This window comes from Teleopsis dalmanni, chromosome X (genome assembly GCF_002237135.1).
Source record: "Teleopsis dalmanni isolate 2A chromosome X, ASM223713v2, whole genome shotgun sequence".
Taxonomy (NCBI): Eukaryota; Metazoa; Arthropoda; class Insecta; order Diptera; family Diopsidae; genus Teleopsis; species Teleopsis dalmanni.
This window is the reverse complement of record NC_051848.1, coordinates 74,812,781-74,835,020: the sequence shown is the minus strand read 5'-3', so window position 1 is coordinate 74,835,020 and position 22,240 is coordinate 74,812,781. Positions and strand designations below refer to the sequence as shown.

Genomic DNA, 22,240 nt, shown 5'->3' with positions numbered 1-22,240 from the left:
AATAATAAAACACACTTGACAAGATATTTATATCACTTAGTTATTTTCATTAGGAAAACAATGCACTACACCATGTGAATCACACCACATCAACTGCATACAGTTTTAGGTACATATAATTATAAATCTCTGAAGAATTATCAGTGTAACATATATAAAAGCCTGTTTGCTTATATATATATATATACAAATAATACCTCAACAAACAAGTTTTATTTTCGCTAAGAGTTGTCAAGAGGTTATCGAACGAAGTGTTCCTATATAGAATTGTTTATACTAACTAATTAATTTTAAAAGACGTTTTAACAGCAAAATAATATTTAATAATTTTTATCGTTTCTAATTATATTTAAAAATATATTTTTGTATAAAGTTAAATTGTTGATTTTGAAAATCAGGTATTTTAGAATTTTAACATCTCTTCAAATACAACATGTATTATATTAATTTTAACCAAGATAAGGTGCAACGTACAAGTGAAAAAGGAATTTTAGTCCCAGTAACATTGAGCTGAAAGTTATTTTCAAAATTGTACATATGTCCTATCTCATTTTCAGAATGATTGTCCGTTGATTGATATAACGATAACTTGGCACTAGCATCTGTGTATGCTTCTTTCAATATAAACCAATTACTATGTTGAACATCGTGACCCAAATGATTTTGTAAACCATTTTTACCATCGAATTTTTCTACAGACGCATTTGGCAATGTTAAGCGGGTGTATGTTCCAATTTCATTGTGACGTGTACGCAAATTTTCTATTATCTCTTCTTTAAGATATTGCAACTCCAGTTTAAGAAGTTCTTCTACAGCATTTAAGGCACAACATTCTGTATTGATATCTTCCCATACTTCATTTGTTGTATTTACTATGTCTTTTTCGACCAATAAGGTATTCGACCTCTCTCTGATTGTAGTTGGAGCACATTTTTGTAAGCGTTGCATTGAATTGCATGGTATTTGACTGACCAAAAAGAAAGCACCGGCAATAGTAATCATACTAGCCGCGTAACTTAAAGCAATTAATGTTAAATTTTTTAGTAAAAATTTTGCTAAGGTAAACGAAGGTATCAACTGCTCAAGCTCCGTATATGTTAACCAACCGCGGTGCAGCCCTTCTTTTTCGGCTATGCTTTTTTCAACAGCTTCAAGTTTATTAAAGAACTGTTCGTTCGATATGTAAATATTCCAATCCTTAAAAGAAAGTTAAGACAAAGAATAAATATGTTAAATTTGGTATTATGAATTTTTTTTTAATATATTTTTTAAACTTACAATTGCATCTAAAAATTCTAACTCTAGTAACTTTAGTTTACTCTTCTTAATACGGTTGTTATAAGCCCAATCGCATAAATAAACTTCTTCATCAAGCCCAGCATAAAATTTTGTTGATATCATCTATAGAGAAAAATAATAATTATAACCACTATTAATTTATTGTTTAAGAATTCATTGTTAATAATAAGTTTCTCATATATTTTATTTTGATTATGATAAATAAATTATTTAATTTCAATATGATTGTGCAAATAGTTAATAATTTTAAATAAATTGTTTATTTTAAGTAATAAGGAAACATACACGAATATGCTATATATAGAAAAGCTTGAATAAAAGGTATAAGGTATAAGCAAATTAGTTGCAATTACTTAAATAAGGAAAGTAGAAGTAATAGTTAATTTAAGGAAAGTTTAAACTCAATAGAATAAAAGATACCTAAAATAGATTCAAAAATCCTTCGTTATTTTCATATTAACAGATAATGTTGAAGTCCACCATAGTAAAGATTCTTCAAACTCTCAATAGCTCTGTGTACAAACTTGTTTGATTTTTATGATTTAGATCATTGTATGTGTTTTATATTAGGTTATACCGTACAATCTATATTTTTAGTCAAATTAATAAATTTATTTTAGTAAGAATAATTAGCGAATAGGGTGTGTTTTAGCACAAAAGACCATGGGTGAAGTTCTTGTTTTTCTTCGGTGGGAGCCGGTGAGGATAAACCCTATACCCTTTGCTCAAATCGAAGTTAGAGATAAAAACTATAAAACAGAACAAATTTTTTTATTAAATATTTTAAATCATCTCTACATTATTTTTCAAGTCACGCGCCTTTTTTGCTAGAAAACAAGAATAACAAGTAAATATGAATTCTTAACCGTAAACAACCAAAAAAAATGTTTGAAGAGTTCTATCAATACGAAGCAAACTACGTGCTAATAGACAGACTAACAACATGTCACACATATAAATATACATATCAATTTGTTTATGTACAATATATAATTGAAAATACATAATAAAATCTACTTTTGGTTGCGTCATTGAATACAAATTATTAGAATTTTTTAAAACAAAAAACAATTTTTGAAAAAATAAAATAATTTTGTATGCAAACGGACGATAGAATATTGGATAGAATTTAATAAGGAATTTAAAATATATAAATTTTTGTCCATAAATATAATTATATGTTTTTTATTGTTAAAGCCATTTTAATTCCTAATTTATTTAATTTTCGTCAATACAAATTTTAGTATAAATGAGGTCACATGCCCATAACACACACCAGTTGATTGTATTGTGTGTACAGGGTGAGTCATTCAGAGAAATATATTACCAAAAACAATTTTCTAAAAATATATACACATTAAGAAACTTATTTGGTTTTAAAATTTTTGAATTCATTAAAATAATTATTTTAATAAAATAATACTTCTATTTCTTAAAACAACGTGAGTCACCCTGCATTGTCTTAGGTGCACGTGTTCGTGTATTTTAGAGATAGCAAAACATCTGCCTTTAGTTGATGTATACGAAAATCATTAAATCTATTAAATATTCTCTTTAAATTATATTATAAGTCCTTAGAGCTAATTGTATTAATATTTAACACCGACTTACCATAGATACGATAAACAGTTCTTGTGGTGATATGCGGCGTACGTACAATGGATCACATAAGTTTAGTCTTTCCAAATAAATAAGTGCCATTATTAACGAACAAGGAGATACATTTACGTTTGGAGTTGCCGCACTACTTAGTCGATTTAATGAGTGCCCCTTATACGGCTCCGAAAACAGTTCTGAAGCGTATTCCGCCATAGGGCGGGAAAGTGTCATTTCTGTATCCGCGGTATCGACACCAAAATAAAGCGATTTACGTATGCGATCTATAAACTCATTGTGAGGCATTACCTGTAAAATTAATAATTTAATTAAGATTTTAATTTAGTTAATGTTTGACTTTACTTGTTTTTGTGACTTTGCTGACGCGTATCTTCCGCGACCCACAAACATTTTGCGGAATATATGTATTATACAATAGCAATAATACTTTTTTATTTAAATTATATTCAAATATTTAAAGAAATCATTTAATAGAAAATAGAATTTGACAAGAATTTTTATTGTTACTTAAACAAAACCACACACTAAATGTTAAGAGAAACTTGTATAGATGGCAAAGTTTATCTGAATTCTACTTTGCTTTCCAAATCGACTTTCACACATTTTTTTTTCATACAAAAATAAGAATAAAAACAATAGTTGACAACTAGGGCTGCCAACGTTTGGAAAATTTGGTATTCATGATATAATTATGTTGATTCATACCTTGCGTTTTATTTTATATATAGTTCTGTTCTATTATTAAGTGTGTCATTGTTAATAAAGAAGAATATTGCTTAAACTGTGAAGGTAGTCTCTGGTTTATAGTGGCAGTATGTGGTGGTTGATAATAGTCTGTGATTTATGGTAGAAGCTTGAATGGTTTAAAAAAAACATGTTTTTCTCTTAACTGGTTAAAAAGAATAAAATACAAAACAGATTTCAAAAGTAATAAGCGAATGTAATAAAAGTGCATTACCAGCGACGAGAATTTTTAAAATGTTGGACTATACAACGTTCGCATTTACTCTGAATGAAAACGTAATTATATAGTTAAGGCCCTCACACATCAATAATTTTACTAATTCAGCTCGTTTGATTCAGTTTGTTACAAAGTTAACTTAAAATCACATTCCAATTTATTACAGAAATCTAAGAACTATAATTATGATTGAATCTGTATTTGTACAATATACTATTCTTCACAATACTATGACTATATGACTGTATTCACACGAAAGTTTTGTTTTTGATATGAGCTGTCAAAAATTATAAAGTAACATCTGATATAAAAAAGCAAAAATAACTAATCACATGACTTATTATTGAACTTTGAATTTTAAAAACGTCGGAAATTGCACATAACAAATAGTGATTTAACACCGAAATAAATAAAACATAAAAGAAAGAATTGCCATAATTTAAAGAATTTGTGGCTTACTTATTTTCTCTATCTAATACTATTTTCTCTATCTAGGCCAATAGTTGTTTACTGGCCATACACTTCAGCCAGTAAAGAAAAAAGTGTTACCAACGCAATAAGCGTACTATTATGAACACTCATTGGAATGGCAACGAATATTGCACTTATATGTGAAAAATCATATGTAAAAAAATTTAAACAAAATTCCAAATTGATATCAACTTGATTGTGTTGATATTACGATACAGTATTAATATCAGTGGCTTGTTTATGTAACTTTCTCACTTCGTTTTCTCGAACGATTTTCTCACTTTTGACAATTAGTTACTCCAAGTGTTTGTCAAAATTAAGAAAAATCGTTCGAGAAAACTAAGTGAGAAAGTTACATAAACGAGCCGCAGATGATAATATATCCATACATATCTTTCTGATTTCAAGTGATTTGGTGTTGAAATGAAGAATACATCGCAATGTCAGCGAAAGTAAAAAATTTGTATGTAATTTGCAAACATCAAAATAAATGTTAAATTACTTCTTAAAATGTTACTTTTGCTTTTCTACTCACACATATACAAACTATCAAGCAGACTTTATGCATCGGATTTTTAATCCGAATAATGAATTTAAGAATTCATCAAAAGTAGCAAGTATCAAAAATTAATGCACTAAAATTAATTCTTAAAAATTGCTTAAGTGTAACATGAGTCAAAACATGAACTTTTACAATTGACATTTGGAAAAATTTTAAATTTGTATATACAATGGACGGACAGACAATTGTGAAAGAATGTTATAAAACCTTTTTTTTTAATACAGTTATATAACAGTTTAAATAAGAACATAATGAAATAAATTAAAAGGTGAAACTGAAGCTTTTTATTAAGTATAGAACATTTTTTGGACTTACTGAAATTAATTTTTCGTTGAATTTTTATGTGTTCATAATAAACGACATATTTTACTTTAGGATCTTTGTACATAAAAATTTCAATTTTACAAAATTAACATTACATTATCTTATTTGTTTAATTTATATTCATGCGATATTTGGAGTTTTTATTTTTATATATCTTTTCACTACATATAGTAATCTATGTTAAAGTTTTTGTTTTTAAGTCCTATACTTTTCATATACCTTTGTTTCTATTACATAAGCATATATTGCATTTATATAATTGGACATATATGATGCTCTCTTAAAACTCTAGTGTGAATACAATGTAAGGTATTTTTGGTTTGTACAAGTATTGGCAACTCTTAATTTTTGTTGTTTTTATTATACATTTCAAATGTGTGCGTAATTTGGCTTTTGCTTGTATGTCACTATTTCTTCTTTCGTTTACATGGAATGTCAGGATATGTTATATTACTTTGTTTACTTAGCGCGGCATCTATAATTTAAATTATAGCTGGTTATTACCTATTTAAACCTTAACTATTTAAAAATTGTTGATATGTTATAAAATAGCGAATTAAAAATGTTTACTTAATGTTTAAACAAACGTGTGTATGTTTACAAAATTAAATGGCGCGTTTTTTTGTAATTGCTTCAGTCAGCTGACAAAGTATTCCTAATGTATTGTATAAATATTGGAATAATAATTAAAATTTTTAATATATGGATATTATATCCTTGCAGAGTTAATTATCATATATAATTGCTTGGAAAATGTGTAAGATTTTAAATATAGTTACGTGAATATATATTGTTCTATGTTTTGTTTAATTATAAGAAAACTAATCATATTATAAGTATTTATTTGAAAGGAAGTATAACAATTTAGTTGCAGTTATTACAGGGAACGAAATTGATTTTTTTAGAATGTCTAAGAAGATAAGTTTTCTATTATATTAGAATTGTTAGTTCTAATTATATTTAAGGGAGTAAGGCTCTAAAGTCATGAGATGCATTTAACTGATACATGCAAATTACTTGATAGTTGCTAATATTATGTATTTTGTTGTTTATTTTTTAATTTTTATACAAACAATAGAATAATCTTAATAATCATTGTACTAGTAAAGTATATTATCCTTATGTTGGTTAATATGATATATAATTGGCAATAATTGGCTAATATTAGTGATGTCGAAACTGCGTCTTCTGTTCAAGTAGCACTTAGTCGCAGATTAGTAACCATTGCACGGATATGATATTAGAAGCTTTAAAATGATATTGTGCATCTGAAAAATAAACTTATTTTTGGAAGATATATATTTAGAATATCCACTACGTTAGTTATTTCCAGGTCTTGCCAGATCTGAAGAATTGTAGACAAAATGTCTAGTTATTTTTATTTCTTTTTCTTTAAGGCAGCTTATAAGATTTATAAAAAAAAATTATAAAATTTATCATAAATAAGTATATCTAAATCCCCATGAAATAATCTATAAACTATTTCACAAAGTGCTATAAGATAAATTACAATATGATTTTTTTGTGACTGTTTTAATATTAATAAATTGTAACTTATGCTTCCAGCTGTACAATGGGGCCTTAAATTGGATTATCCAGTTCAACCGAATCCAGAAAAATTTATAACAAATTTTATTAATTTTGTAAGCGATGACTCCTCACAGGAACTCCAAGAAGATCTATTACTGGCTGACGAACATTTTTACAATTTTTTGAAAAATCAAGAAGAAACTGATGAATATGCTTTGAAGAACGCCTTGTTGAATTTGCATACTTTTCTCATTGATTATACAGTTGAGTTTTTCTTTGAAACACCAAAACTTTTTACATTTATTGCAAATCTATTTGAAGAGAACAAATATGAAAATATTGATATAGTAGATATAACTGAGATATTCCACATATATTTGCACAACTTTAAGCAGGGCTTTATAATGCATAAAAAGATGTTTTGTCACGCTTTAAGGCCAAAAGAAAATGACCTTCCCCTGCTACTGTCGCACGAGGCTACGAATAGCATTTTGAGTATATCTTTGCGACGCTTAAAAGATGTGTGGCTGTGTCCTACGGATGGAGCAAATATCTTATACGAACTTATAATCTCATGTACAGAAGTGCTGGAATTGTTATCCCAGCCAGTTGATAGAAACACTCAAACTGAGTTATATGCTTTTGCACAGCAAATCAAAACTCATTACCAGTGCTCAAAAGATCCAATGATGTGTCGTATACAGTACTTGCAGTGTCAATTTATTTTGCAAGATATGGCGTATGGATTCATACAATGCAAACAAAATCCAAATCTTATACTGCTGGACCATCAGCTAGCAGATTACCATTTTGAATTGCATTGTAAGCGAAGGTATCAAAATTTGTTAAACATTTATGCACATGTGAACATGAGTGAAAAATGTGATGCTTTTAAGAATTACAAATTGCACTTTAAAAACGCTGTGGCTATTCTTGGAGGTGACTGTCAGAATTTCAGTAGTGAGATGCTTGTATACAAAGGACCAGACTTAGTATACACGTTATTTCATATTAAAAGCACTAAACTCTGTCAAATACTCCTAAAAGCTGTAACAAACTGCGCTGATCTCTATGAGGAAAATTACGACTTGAAACAGAATGCAGCTAATTTGTTGTTTCTCTTACTAAATGAGCCAAATGAAGATATAAAACTGTATAGCTTCAAGTACATCATATATTACTTGATTTCATTGGTGTTAGCATATAAAGATACAAATCTTAAAATTGATGTGAACACCTGTAAAGCTGAAGCGAATTATCAAATTTTTAGTATTATAGTTAGCACTAAAATTCTGAGGCATATAGCGAATTGGTATTATGCGACCTCAAGTATTGAGATAAAAACTCTATGCATTGAATATTTGTATGCAGCTATGGAAACAGAGCACATATTCAGTGATTATAAATGGGTATATTTCTCGGAGGTGTTTATTGCAGTGTTGCCACTTTTGCAGTGTATCGAGAGTTCAAGCAAAGCTGGAAATCGTTTAGAAGAAATGTTTGATCCTGATTCCCCCAGTTTCTCACTTACGTATCTTCTCAAATGTAACACATTATTTTTGTTCAGTAAGGAGCAACGTCGACGTAGCGAAGCTCTAACACGTATTAGATATTTACTTCATAATATAGACACTGATCCAGCGTATATATCGAATTTCTTTGAAATCGACGAACTGATACCAAATGATGTATGCGTTATACCAGTTCCAATAAATATGGAAGACTGTTTCCGTAAAAATCAATGTGATTTTAATGCTAGACTTCTAATCGATTCACTTAAAGATATGAAATTGAGTTTGATTGACCCTAATCCAACCAATTTAAAAATAGATGAATTTGATGAACTGATGCAAAACTGGGAGGAATGCCAGTTATTCAGTAAAGAGTACGTTGTTTATACATTAAGTGTAATAAGAGCTGCTTTAAAAAATTGCATGCCCGATATTTTTGATCCATATATATTTAAAACTGTCCGACTGATTTTACGAATGTTGCTTTGCAATATGGAGGTACGAAATATCTTGGGTTCAGATATTGAGCCATATGTGCTGCTATTGCGGTTATTGATATACTATAGACATCATGAAATGATCCGCACTTATATTGTTGCATGTTTGTACGTGATGGTGACTGGAAACTATTTATTGGTAACTGAAAACACTTTTCACCTACCGCAAATTTTCGATACATTATATATACCTTTCAATCACACTCTTTTGTCCTGGGAGCCATTAAGCGAATGTGAATCAAGTTACCAAAGGATATTTAAAACTAAGAGAGAAGAAAGAACTTATGCAAAATCTATTGTAAACATAGCTATTTCGAAAAGCTCAAAAAGTCCAAATATAAAGCCCACCGTTAATGATTTAACTCAGCTTGATATATCAACGGACTTATTCGTAACAGATACAGAATGGATAATTTTCCGTTCCACCTCTATTGATTACTGTGTCAATGAAAATGTAAGAGTAATTGATCGCTCTACGGACACATATACCATACTAGTACATCTTTATAGACTTAAAATGTGTTTACAATTTGATTCAAATGAGCTTGCAATTAATAAAGAAACTGTGGCATATATGTTTAATGTTTTGTCTGAATTACTCTTTATGAAGCCTGAAAGTGCGTACGAATTTGATATATATTTACTGGTGATTGAAATTCTAAATTATGCCACGCAGTTAGGCTATGTCAAGGTACTTGAGGGTCTCATTAACATAGTCGCTGATGAAAAAAATCGAATGTTAGCACTCTTACTTACGCCGGATATACCGATTAGACTTTCTTACCATGTCTGTGATTTGTTCATTGTTTTAATAAGTAGAATTAGTTTGGTAAAAGACAACCGCATCATTCCAGATTTATTTTGTACGTTGGACTTCATGTTAAGCGATATATCTAAGGGCATAATTCGTTGTGTATACAATGTGTTGTTACACCTCTCGAGATTTAACTTACATTGCAGCGATACGGAATTACAAGACTATTGCAACAAATATTTTGCTTATTGCTTCCACGCCAAATACTATAAACAATTTGCTAATCCAAATGTACGCATGCTCTTCGAAATTATTCTAAATTTTGTACACCAAATGGAAGCTCCGGAATTGTACTTTAATGTGTGCGATATAAAGTTGCAAAATGATTCACTTTTGCAATACCTGAGCGGTATGTGCAGTGACTGTGATGCAAGAGTGCGATATTTTTCCTGGTCATTACTAACACAATTTGCAAAAAATGAGGACTCCGCTCTAGCAATAATAAACGAACTTAATTACTTTCCTGGTGGCTTTTTGTCCTGTGCAATATCAACGTTTTTGGATTGTACTGAGACAATGAATGTACGTTATATGGCTGGTAACTGTTTTTCGGTTTTATTGGTAAATAATAAAATTGATTTTAAACATATATGTAATGTGCTAAATGTAAACAGATTTGATGAGGAAATGTTTACAGGCCTCAGCCGGTTTACTTACGAAGGATTCAAATCAAATCATTTAAAGAAGGATGGGCGTGCTTATATATCGGCTGAGCTTATAGTTATTGTAACTAAAATATATAAAACATTAATAGATATTCACAAGCCATTTGCAAAAGAATTAATTAGAAAACCAATAATGTCTTATCTTTGTAAAGTTGTAGGATGTACTTCCTTCAAACAAGATGAGATATTTTACATAATGTGTGCAAACGTTTGCCAGCTATACTGGTGTTGTGACCCAGCTTTTGTCGATTGTGTTCTTTGTTCCGATATCGATTGGTTTAAAGCATTTTATTCATTCTTTCATTTCGAAAATGTTAAACGAGAAATTGTAACAATTTTCATCGAGTTTCTTATGTTTTTGTGGGATGTAAATAATGATGTATATAAGCAAATATGTGATGAAATGCTTAAAAAGCCTTCGCCAATGATAACACTGATTGTTATGTATATGAAAGATGAATCGCGAATGCAGACCACAGCATTGACTCTTTTGGAAGAACTTTTATTAAAGTCACAAGAAAACAAAAATATAAATAAAAATTTTGCACATGTCTTGGAAGAGCAAATTTTTCTCAAACCTAATTACTATAAGGTGATCTTTGGAAAAGAACAGTTTAAAGAAAAAAGTGCTGTGCCCGAGTTAAATCTTACAAAAGGATTGAAACTTCAAGGTAAGTTCTAAATTTATTCAATAAATATATTTTTTATTCGATTGCTGAACATGCTCATGCATACCGGCTCATTGCATCAATAATGACTAGCCGATGTCCCTTGCTACGCTTATATCTGTTCTTATCACCGATGTGGGCCAGCTGATCTTTAAACCGAAACGGTGTATTAATAAATAACGTTTGCACTGCAGCAAGGTTTACAATAAGCATCCGTCTGCTATTCTTAGAAATGAAAGAATACTTCTTTATGTAAGAAGAACTGCCCGAATCTAATTAAGATTTGAATTTGGTGATGTGTTAAACAATGACTTTTCTCATATAAACACGTATATTCTCAATGTGTGATTAAACTATCAATCTACAATCCTCATAACGTTGCTAATCTGTTTTACATCTAACCATAACATATCAATTTGGGCGCTACTGATTTTTCTCATTCTTTCGTTAAGAATGCGAAATTTTTTTTACCTTAATCCAAGTAAGTTTTAACACCCACCTCAATCACATCACACTATCTTAATTTTTATTTATCGCACATATTTGTCATGTAATCTATTCATATTTTTGGTCTACTGCTCTCTTCTTAGGGAGTATTTAATAAATTTAAATATCATAATTATCATTTTAAATTTTGACTCCATTATTGAAGTTTCTAATTGTAACATATACTAGATTGGTAAAAATGGATGTTCTCATAAACGGATATCTGCTTATAACCGTGTAATGTAGCTGGACCCTTCTTCTTTTCAATTTTCATATAAGTAAAGTACATTCTTTTAAGCTACTTTACCCGTTTGCCCTTTTGAACCCGTTTTCTTAACTAAGTTGAATTTATAGTTCCATCAATCTCCGCTTTACTTTGTTCTGAATTGAATTGAATTATTCGCTGATTATTTAAACGTATATAATTATTATCTATTTAAGTTATTAATTTATTGATTTTACATTATAAATTTTTAGTGGGGAGTTTGCTGTTTCAGTGTCTAAATGGAAAATTCGAAGAGAATGGCCGCACAAATCTAGTCAAGGAATACACGGAAGTAACTTTGCAAATCATTAAATGCTTGTGTACTCTATTGAATATATCAGAATCAGCACAAAAGGCAGCAATTGATTTGGATTTCGTAAAGACGATTATTAGCATATTCGACGATTTTTTGTCTGAAAATATGTTAGGGACTGTCGAGATTAGACGACGCTTTATGGAAAAAAAACGAAAAGCCATTACTGAGAACATGAAATGGATATTCGAAATATTGGTTCATTGGTTCACATCGCCAAATGCTAAGATTGTCAATGAAGAGGATGCAGCCGCCTTAGCTGAGCTTTGTATAAAGATTTGGCCCTGGCTATTCTTCTCGATTGAGTTAAAAATTACCGTTTTTCGAGCCTGTGTCTGCGTTGCTGCACGTTCAGCTGCAGTGTGTCGGGAATTTACGAATCGGACGTGCATGAATGTATTGGATAAAAGGAATACTGTTCTGTCGTTGATTTTAGATACCATAAGACCGGAATCACTTAAATCGAAATGTATGTGTGAGCTTTCGATTTTCTTAATACACTATGGCGTGCGAGTTCTAATGAATTGTTGCATACTTTATCCGGAGACCCGTTCATTTTTATTAAGATCGAACATAATGAACATTTTCGAAACTTTTCATCCGTTAACACCAAAAGCACCAGTAAAAAATACAATTGTCGTTCATGACTGGCTGCAGTTCTGGGAGTTATATAGTCGTTATAAAGAAGGCATATCACTGCGTCATATTAGTGCTCTATGTGGTGTCATTGAGAAACGAGAAAGTATTGATAATAAATTGCGATTGCTATGTTTGAAAATTGTACGCAACATTTGCTTTACTTCAAAAAATCGCGTTTGCTTTATAGGCCACGATGACTTCTTGAGCATTGCATACTCTATTGTCTTGTTTGCTGCGTCTCCGAATCAACAAATTAAGAACTACGAGGAGCAGCTGATTGTAATTATAACAATTGCGTTTTTGGCTGCTGGTGGCTCTAAGTATGTAAGCATATTACGGGGAACTAAATTGATGGCAAAAGTTCAACAGCTACATGAGATTTTAATAAAATTAAGCAAGAATGAAGGGAAATTTAATTCGATTAAATATGCCGGAGAGTTGAAAAATAATCTTGATAATTTAATGCTAACGTTTAACTGAATGAATCATCTGATTGATGATTACATCTAACCTTCTAGGCTATTAACATTAATGCACTATGTACTTTAAGAAAATATCATAACTACTTAACATACATACTTATGCCATCCTTACACATTTTTCTAATATATAGTTCAATAATAATATGTTATACAATTTTTATTAAAAACAATTCAAAAATGTAAATTATATTAAAATTGTAACTTTAAACATGTATATGCATATTTTATTAATTTTTAAATATTGTAATTAGTTGTGTTAAAAAATATTGTATGTGTTTGTAAAACAGTTTTTTAATATTTTTGTAATTTAATTTCAATTAAATTTAAATTTAAAAAATTATTCTTAAAATTTTTTAGTCTTGTATTATTATTTAGTTATTTTAAGATGATTGTAACTATTAAAAAAAAAAAATAAAACAAATTGATTTCTTTATATTATTAATATTATACTTTGTCTATATTGTATTAATAATGTATATACTTTAAAAAAATCAAAGAGTGATTTACTTTGAATGGTTTTTACATACAATTTTGCAATTATGATATGTTTAAAATTTTATCTCATTTATTTTTAAATTTATTTTTGTTTATTTATTTATTTATATTTATTTATTTATATTTATTTATATTTATTTATTTATTTTTATTTATTAATTTTTTTGTTTATTTTTTTTTTATTTATTTATTTGTTTATTTATTTATTTATTTATTATTATTTATTTATTATTATTTATATATTTTTATTTATTTATTGTTATAATACAAAATATATAATGTAAATGTCGATAAATGGCCTAGTATTGTCATTATCAGCTTTTTACACTCTTTGTTGATTATTAAAAATAAAAGCCTGAGCTTCGGATAACCATACTCATAGCTGTAAAAAATTGGCATAAGCTCTCTCCATTTCATTAAGTGCTGTAGTTAGCGAGTTCCAGCCATTATGTTAATTTTTTCTATGGAATTTAGCCATAAGTCTATTTAGTATGACAATTGTGTTACGGGAAGACACAAGAATATATAAAATAATTTTGTATTATAATTAGCGTCTTGCGATTGTGTATATACTAGAATTAGAGATAAATTGAAATTTCTTACTGTCATAATATACACAATCTCTCATGTTATGAATTCAGTTCCACATAATACTTATATCTTGATGAAGAAAGTATTTTAGGCACATGCGTTTTTTTTTCATTATATCTATACAATTTTTGCAGTATATAACCTGCAAATCCAAAACATCTATATTTCGTATAGATATCTGCAGTATCTACCCTTGCATTACTCCTGGTGGTTTTATCAAATCACATATCGAGTATTTATTTTTTTATAAATCTTTGTTCTAACCCGTTACCAGTATCGTTAGTTGTTATCTGAGGTCCTTGTGGTCCTTGGAGATTTTTTCTAGGGTTCTAGTTGTGATTATCATTCTAAACTTTAGTTTTGGAAAACTTAAATTCCGGTATCGTATGCAGTTCTGATTAAGAACAGTTTAACAGCTAACACTTTAATATTCAGATCTTTACTGAATAGAAGAAACTTTGGTTTTTTTGAGGTAGCATTTTGGAGCAAATAGACTTAAATGTGCAATCCCGGAACAATAAAAATCACCATACAGACTGGAGGGCCGCAGAAACAAATACATACGTTCATAATTGATTTTGATAAAAATAAAAAAGCGGATATAATATTAAATTTAGTTTTAATAATTTATTAATTTAAATTCATTTATTTGGTATACCATAAAAATAAATTAATTTAGTTTTACTGGTACATCAAAAGATGTACTAGTAAAAAAAAACAACTCACGGGCCGTCTTTGGACAGCACTTTTCTACAGCATAAATCTACGTACTATAGTTTTAATTCAGCTCAAAAAGACGTTAGGGGATCCTCCTATCTCGCTAGAAGATCAGTTCTTTTATAAGTCGAAGTTTTTGCTATGAGATTGGTGAATGATCGGAGAAAAGCGCCAATAAAATCAACTGTGTTCTAGAACAAACAAATTTGTATTACTTACAATGCAAAATTTAAAGTAATTAAGAAACTTAACTGATATTAGTAAGTAACCACTGCATAATTTTATTAGTTTTGGTCACAGGACACTTAAGAACATAAGGAAATGATATCGCCAATCAATTAGCCAAATTCTGAGCAGATGAAAAAATATTGTTCTTATGAAGAGTTAAACAAAAGATAATTAGATTAAAAATTAGTAAAATTGAAATGGAAAAGCACAGTGGATTATAAGTAAACTAAACTAATGTTTAGTATAAGGATGCGATCCAAGTTTCAAAATTCGTGGCGGTGATGATAAGTTATTGATCAGTAAGCACACATTTCCATAAATCAGACATTCCATTTAAATGAAATTGTAAAAGCAGCAAGTGAGAAAACATAAAAAAGAGAACATCGTTCACTTCTTATGCAAATGTCAGGTTTGCCAAGATTGAACACCCCACTATAGAAGTCTATAAATAAATGAACGGTCATTCCATAAAAAGCCTTATAAAATATTTTATTTATCAATCACGTGGATTGATTTTAATTAATAAATATTTTTCCAAAACCCTGTTTTCGAATATATGATAATAAAAAGATGCTTAGGTGCTAGTTGGACAGAAGAGAAAACTTAGTTGTCGGTAACTAATTAGATATTAGTTACTGCTTTTTATAATATTCGAAATGTTTGGAGTTCGATCTTAACGATGAAATACAAGCTGCTCGAAAATGTTATAATTGTCTTATTAACATAATAATATTTATTGTAGTTTTAAACCACTGTTTTTGCTTCTTTGCTATTAAACTATTAAATAGATTGTTAGGGATTGGAACATTAAAAACACTGTTTTTGTGCAACAGCTAGAAAAATTGTTAGTTAAAATATTAATTACAATAAAAGTTGTTTTTGTTATTTCTTGGATGATTATGATGGGCATTACCTCACATATTGCGATTGTGTAAATTTGTATGATGAAGTGTTATGGGTGGACGTCCCCGATTTAAGGTGTTCGATTTATAAGTTCATAATCGAATATGCTTGATATGCATTAGCATCGTAATGGCCAAACACTATAAAACACAACTGTGCATCTTTAAGTTGGTCGACCCATAGACCGTTCGATATTGTACTGTACCGTATCTCTCACTGCAGAAGTTAATCTGTTGCCATAAGGACAAATACATATGTGATTTGATTAAAATTACTAAATTAAAATATCTAAATGCTTTGTAAATTGGCTTAATAAATTAAATGAATGGTAAAAAGCAATTTTAAATGTTTATTCTAATACAATTGGTGTGACATTTTGTTCTAGTTTTCTAATTACATAATTAATAACTTTTATTAAATTTTCAACATATATTCTGTTATTTTATTCCAATACATTTTTTACTATTTTTTAATGTTTTTTATTTAATTGACAAATGTAATAATTGAAAGAATCTTTAGTTGTTTTTTTAATTTATAAAAAATGAACATAATTGATGAATATGCATGAATTTCTCAATATGATATATAATAAATAAACTCAGAAAATAAGTAATCTAATGTTATTACAGAGTTCTGTCATTAGAAAATAAATAGTAATGTTGAAATACCATTAACTATAAAAATAAAAGAAAATTCACATTTCTATACTAAATTTCTACTTGGATATAAGTTTAATTATTAAAAACAGAAGTAAAATTCATTTATTTTTTATTGTTCTGTTCTACATTAACTAACTGCTTCATCGTCATTATAAGTATTATGTTTATATAATGTCTTGGGACATATATTGGGAGTGGTATCTACATCAATTTTTTCATTTTAAAGTATAGGTGTTTTGTAAAATAGCGTATTTTACAAATTGAAGGCTCTGGTTGTTGATATATAACACTATATAATTAGCTGATGATATCTGGTCGTAACTGGGGAATATTACTAAAAAATCTCCTTTTATTACTTTAACACTAGTTCAAATATGAAATTAATTTAGAAAAATAGATATAGTATGTCAAAGAACAGTTTAGAGTGTGTCAGCAACATAATGGGAGTTTAAAGTATTCAAAATGTTTAAACAAAAAAACTGTTTTTATATTTGAAGAACACATGTAATTGCCATGAAATTTAAATATTCAACTGGAAATACAATATTTCGAATCTATTCAACGGACATATCCGTTTAGTTAAGTACGATAGTGTAAAAATGTGTGAGATAGATATAAAATTAGGTTTGGTTAGCTTTTAGCGCGAGTCTTAATCAAATTTCATATCTATAACATATTATATATGGATCCATTGTGTTATCAAAACAGTCATATTATATGATGTCTCGCTCCTAGTGATTTGGTTTTCTAAAGAGTGTCCCTAAGTATTTTAATGTAAAGATTATTTGTATCTTATTAAGTCTATGCCGGACATTTTCTTAACCAAAAGTTCCCGTTTTAAGATCTTTCCTCTTACTGATAAGATTTTCTAAAGGATTTTTGTGATACTTGTAATCTAAAGTTAAGAGTTACTCCCATCAGTTTCACCTTTTTTTTGAGACTTTTGTAAGATTCCCTATAAAAAATTTTTGAGGTCCTCAAATACAGTTTTTCCCATGAAGTTTATCTTGCTCCTTGACACATTTGCACAACAGCTATAAGCATGATGCTTTCTCTTGATGATAACAAAATATAGTTTAAGAAAACGTTAACATATTAACAGTTAACACATATAATCTTATAATGGATTATATATATATATATAATTATAGAAAATAACTTCAACTATATAAATTGCCAAGCTTTTTGTTAAAACAATTAATTTGAATTCTCATTAATAAATATGCCGGATCTGATCTATTTTTTATTAATTTTTCCTTCTTATGGAAAAATTTGATAAGTTTAGTTTAAGGCAATTAAGCTATTATTTCACATAATTTATAACTAGCAATTAGCGTTAAATACTACGTATTGATTAAGTACTTATATTTTCAAGTACTTAAATTATGTACCTGGACGTTATATATAATGAATTCTAAATATAATTCAATATTACTTAATTTATTCTACAAGAAAGTTGGTTCATTTTTAATTATTTAATATATATTATTTTATAGTTTCAATCTAAACATTTTAACTATTATCAATACATAAGTGACGTTTCGTTTGTGTATACTATATATTACATTATTTAATATATTCATATATTATATAAATATTATATTTATGTATAAGCCTTAAATAATTATATTTTGACAAGATGTACGAGTTGTAACGTTTTATAGACTTATGTAAAATTTATAAATTTATATATATTAAAATTTATAAATTACAGAATGAATTTTAGAATATCAATTTTAGTGCTATATGCAAAAATATTTATTGGTTTAAATATGGGCAATATAGACTGCAAGCGCCAGCCTTTGAACCTTTTGAAATTAAGTAAATATTTATTAAATGTTTTTTTTTAACATTTAATTATGTTTATAATAAATTAATGGCATAAAAAGTGCGTTTGACGAAACCTCAACTTTAAACAACGCAAATTATATACAACTTTGGTACAAGTGTTTTAAAAGTGATATTTAATAATATATTTTATAATAAAGTATAAAAAAATCCTCAACATTATTTACTAAAATATTATGACTTTTATTAAATGTTTTTAATTAATACTCAAAAAAGCGCATTTACATATATGGAGTTAAAGTGCTAGTCAACTGCAACAAAAACGAGTATAAATTGGGTTTTGTTTGTATCAGTTAATATTTTATTTAAACACAATTTATAATCAAGCATAAATTTTTATGCAATAAAAGAGATAATATTTTGTTTATATTGACGCACATTTTCTATTTATGCCAGGAGGACGTGTTTGAGGGAACTACGATATGATTCTTTCATTACTTATAGCCTTGATTGTTTTTGGTCAACTTATTTTTTGGTGTATATTAAAGGATTTTCATTCTTCTTTCTTTTTTCAAAGAGGTATTGACTTATTCATTAACTTCGTGAGTCTGGGTCGATGCTGGCGCATGCAGCCTGAAAATTATATAGGGATAATTAAACTAGCAAATAAAGACTACTGATGATGGTGACTTGCTAATATTAGAATAGATGTATAATGGGCAAAAATTTCTTTTGATTAAAAATTAAAATTTTCTTTTACTATATTATTATACGAATTACATGCAGATATTGTGTGATTCATATCATAATAATTATCAGAATATCTTAATTTATTTGAAAATTAAATATTAATAAATTTTTTTAATAAAACATTAATTTTTAGTCAAGACTGCTCCACATATATATGTTTTTCATATATATATTGGAACATATATTGGAAGTAAATATATTAAAATTTTTAAGTAATTTTGGTAAAATTATAAACTTTTTATGCAATTTATGTTTATGACAAACAAATCGGTCACTTATATTTTGTCAATAGTTAGCAGTGATTAGTAATAAAAAGTTGTACATTTTTGTTGACATACACATTTTAATATTTTTAATTGGAAGAACAAAGTCCATTAATATTTTTCTATATAATAACTTTTTCATGAAATAAAAGTGCACTTGAGAGTAGTTAAATATAATTAAAAGTATGTTTCTATATATAAAGAGCTTACGTGCTAAATAGTTAAGACTATTTTTTAAAGAAAATTATATTATCCTATACCAAACATTATAGATACTAGTATTTTTGACGTATGTTGTCATCTATATTTTCTTTCCGAAAAATATTTATAAATTTTTAAATATATATATATACATATATATATATATATACATATATACATATATATATACATATATATATAATATATATATATATATAATGTATTTAGATAGTAAAAGCGATAGGTACTTGTGTGATATAAATATTAGTTGATTAGGTAATAATTTATTAGTTTGATTTAGTTTTTTAATATAAAGTTTTTTAAAAGTTCCCTAAATTTAAAATATATCTAAATAAATATTGTTTATATATTTTATAATTTTATGTTTTATGAAACATTGGCAGCTCCCAATAATTTTTAATTATATTTTCACTTAAGCCTTTTAAAGTAAACTAACATTAAAAATATTTTCTAATACATTAATTATTTTAAATTTTAATTTAAAATTAAATTAAGTTTTCAAAAATGTTTTCATATTACTAACAGAATAGGGAATTCGTTTGCGAAAATAAATTTTTATAATATCAAAGCCATTTTATAAAATAAAAAAAAAGATATTCAAGTATTTTAAAATAATAAAAAAAATTCAAAAATTATATTCAAATATTTTTAAAATAAATTAAAGGTCTGCAGATTAATAATAATATATTTTATTAAATCAAATCAAAAAAGAAAGATTTAATATAATAATATTAATATATATCAAAAAACTAATATTAATACATTAAGAACATAAATATATTACTTAATATATTAATATTAATCAGTATTAATAAATTATTACATATTAATAAATAAATTGTAAGTCTTGTGATAAATTTTATATTCTTTTTTGGCAAAATTTATTTGAGGTATTTATTCGTCAATAATATAATAATTTATTAAAATTTTAAATTATATATTACTAATTATTATTATATTTTTGTAAAATTTAGAGGGTTTTTGAATATCAAAGAAAGAAATAAATTTTTGTAAAATAAATAATTTTAAGAACTTTTAAAACAAAAACAGTTTTCTTGAAAAAAATTTGATTAAGAAATTCAAATAATTTTTAAAATATTAAATTAAACTTATAAATTTAACCAACACAATAAAAAGTAATAAAATAAGTATTTTTAATAATACCATTATTGTTTAATTTTACAAAAATAACATAATAATAATCTAATATTAATAATTAGTATAACTTAATATAAGTTAATATAAATGAACATAAACATAACATTTATGTTTTAGAACATAAATAGATCAAGTAATTCAACCTTATTAATAAACAAAATTTAGTTAAAATATTATTAAATTTAATTATTAAAATAACTTATAATCATATAATATAAGGAGCATTAGAATAGTCGGTTCTTAAAAAATATGTCTCAGGAATATATATAAAATTGTATAGGTAGAAATGAGATTTTATATATCTCTCTCGATATAGCGATAGTGTGACAGAAACCTTAAAATGCTTTTTTATATAAATTGCTTTATACACAAAAAGAAATAGGGTTCAGCATATAATTAATGAAAGAAAAAAATAATACAATGCAAGAAAAATAAATAAATATGACATACAGTAATTATAACAACTGAATATAAAATATACAATACAAAAGTAATAAATATAATTAAGTATAGTAACAAAAGAAATTAATTATTTCATTAATGATTAGATTTATATAACTATAACTGAAATCATAAAAAGGTTTCGTTTGCGGGCAGTATTTCATCCACCTTCAGTATAAAAACCATGTAATTTTAATGGAAGACAATAAGAGAAAGTCAAAAAAAGATTATAACAAAATAAAAATAAAAAAAACCAAAACTTTTTTTAACATTTTACTAATGGCTCAGTTTTATTTTCAAGTGTCAAAAAATACTTTAATACAAAACGCACATAAATATAAATAATTATAAATTATAATTATAAATAATAAACCTTAATATTGTCAGTTCAAAAGCAATAAAAGTTATATAGTACATACTATAAGAATAGATCAAGTGCATAAAAAACAATTTTTTAATTTATTCATGTTATTTTAAAAATTATATCAAGAAAAAAATAAGTGCAATCTAAAGAGATTTGTAAGATTTAAATAAGTAATAAAATAAATAATGATATATTATTTTTTAATATAAATAAAATTAATACGTTCATCATATAATTTATTTTATTTTAATAAATATTTTTCTTTAAACTTAACATATTTACTGGAATTTGTAATAAATTACATTTTTTAATTAAAAAAAAATAACAAATTTCATATTACAAAAAAAAAATTAATGTAATTAAAAAAAATAAAAATTAGTGCATAGGAAGAAACATTAGAATTTAATAAGTTTTTTTAGTCTATGAAAATAAATTTATAAACGTTCTTTTATACTTTGTAACTTTTTCAACATTAAGATTAATCCGAATTTGTTTAAATTTTATGCCATAGTTTACAAAAGGATTATAAAATAAAAAAAAATAATTAAATTCATAAT

The 22,240-nt window shown here is 26.7% G+C and overlaps 2 protein-coding genes across 2 annotated transcripts; one reads left to right on the top strand and one right to left on the bottom strand.

Annotated features, from left to right (window-relative positions):
* Positions 1-310: 310 nt before the first annotated feature.
* LOC119689688 (protein CNPPD1) lies at positions 311-3,503 on the bottom strand. The gene is made up of 4 exons (XM_038104570.1): positions 3,259-3,503; positions 2,911-3,204; positions 1,279-1,401; positions 311-1,197 (listed from the first exon to the last, which is right to left on the bottom strand). The coding sequence occupies exons 1-4, from the start codon at positions 3,304-3,306 to the stop codon at positions 439-441; spliced, it is 1,224 nt and encodes a 407-aa protein (XP_037960498.1). The 5' UTR covers positions 3,307-3,503; the 3' UTR covers positions 311-438.
* Positions 3,504-5,688: 2,185 nt separating this feature from the next.
* On the top strand, positions 5,689-13,219 carry LOC119687793. Its single transcript, XM_038102279.1, has 3 exons — positions 5,689-5,991; positions 6,801-10,922; positions 11,883-13,219. Exons 1-3 carry the CDS (start codon positions 5,988-5,990, stop codon positions 13,100-13,102), a joined length of 5,346 nt encoding a protein of 1,781 aa, XP_037958207.1. The 5' UTR covers positions 5,689-5,987; the 3' UTR covers positions 13,103-13,219.
* The last annotated feature ends 9,021 nt before the right edge of the window (positions 13,220-22,240 follow it).

Coding starts and splice junctions, on each gene's coding strand:
- LOC119689688 (XM_038104570.1), bottom strand. CDS start 3,306: ATGTTTGTGGGTCGCGGAAGATACGCGTCAGCAAAGTCACAAAAACAA. Junction 3,205..3,258: donor CAGCAAAGTCACAAAAACAA/GTAAAGTCAAAC, acceptor TTAATTTTACAG/GTAATGCCTCACAATGAGTT. Junction 1,198..1,278: donor TAGAATTTTTAGATGCAATT/GTAAGTTTAAAA, acceptor CTTTCTTTTAAG/GATTGGAATATTTACATATC.
- LOC119687793 (XM_038102279.1), top strand. Junction 10,923..11,882: donor AAAAGGATTGAAACTTCAAG/GTAAGTTCTAAA, acceptor ATAAATTTTTAG/TGGGGAGTTTGCTGTTTCAG.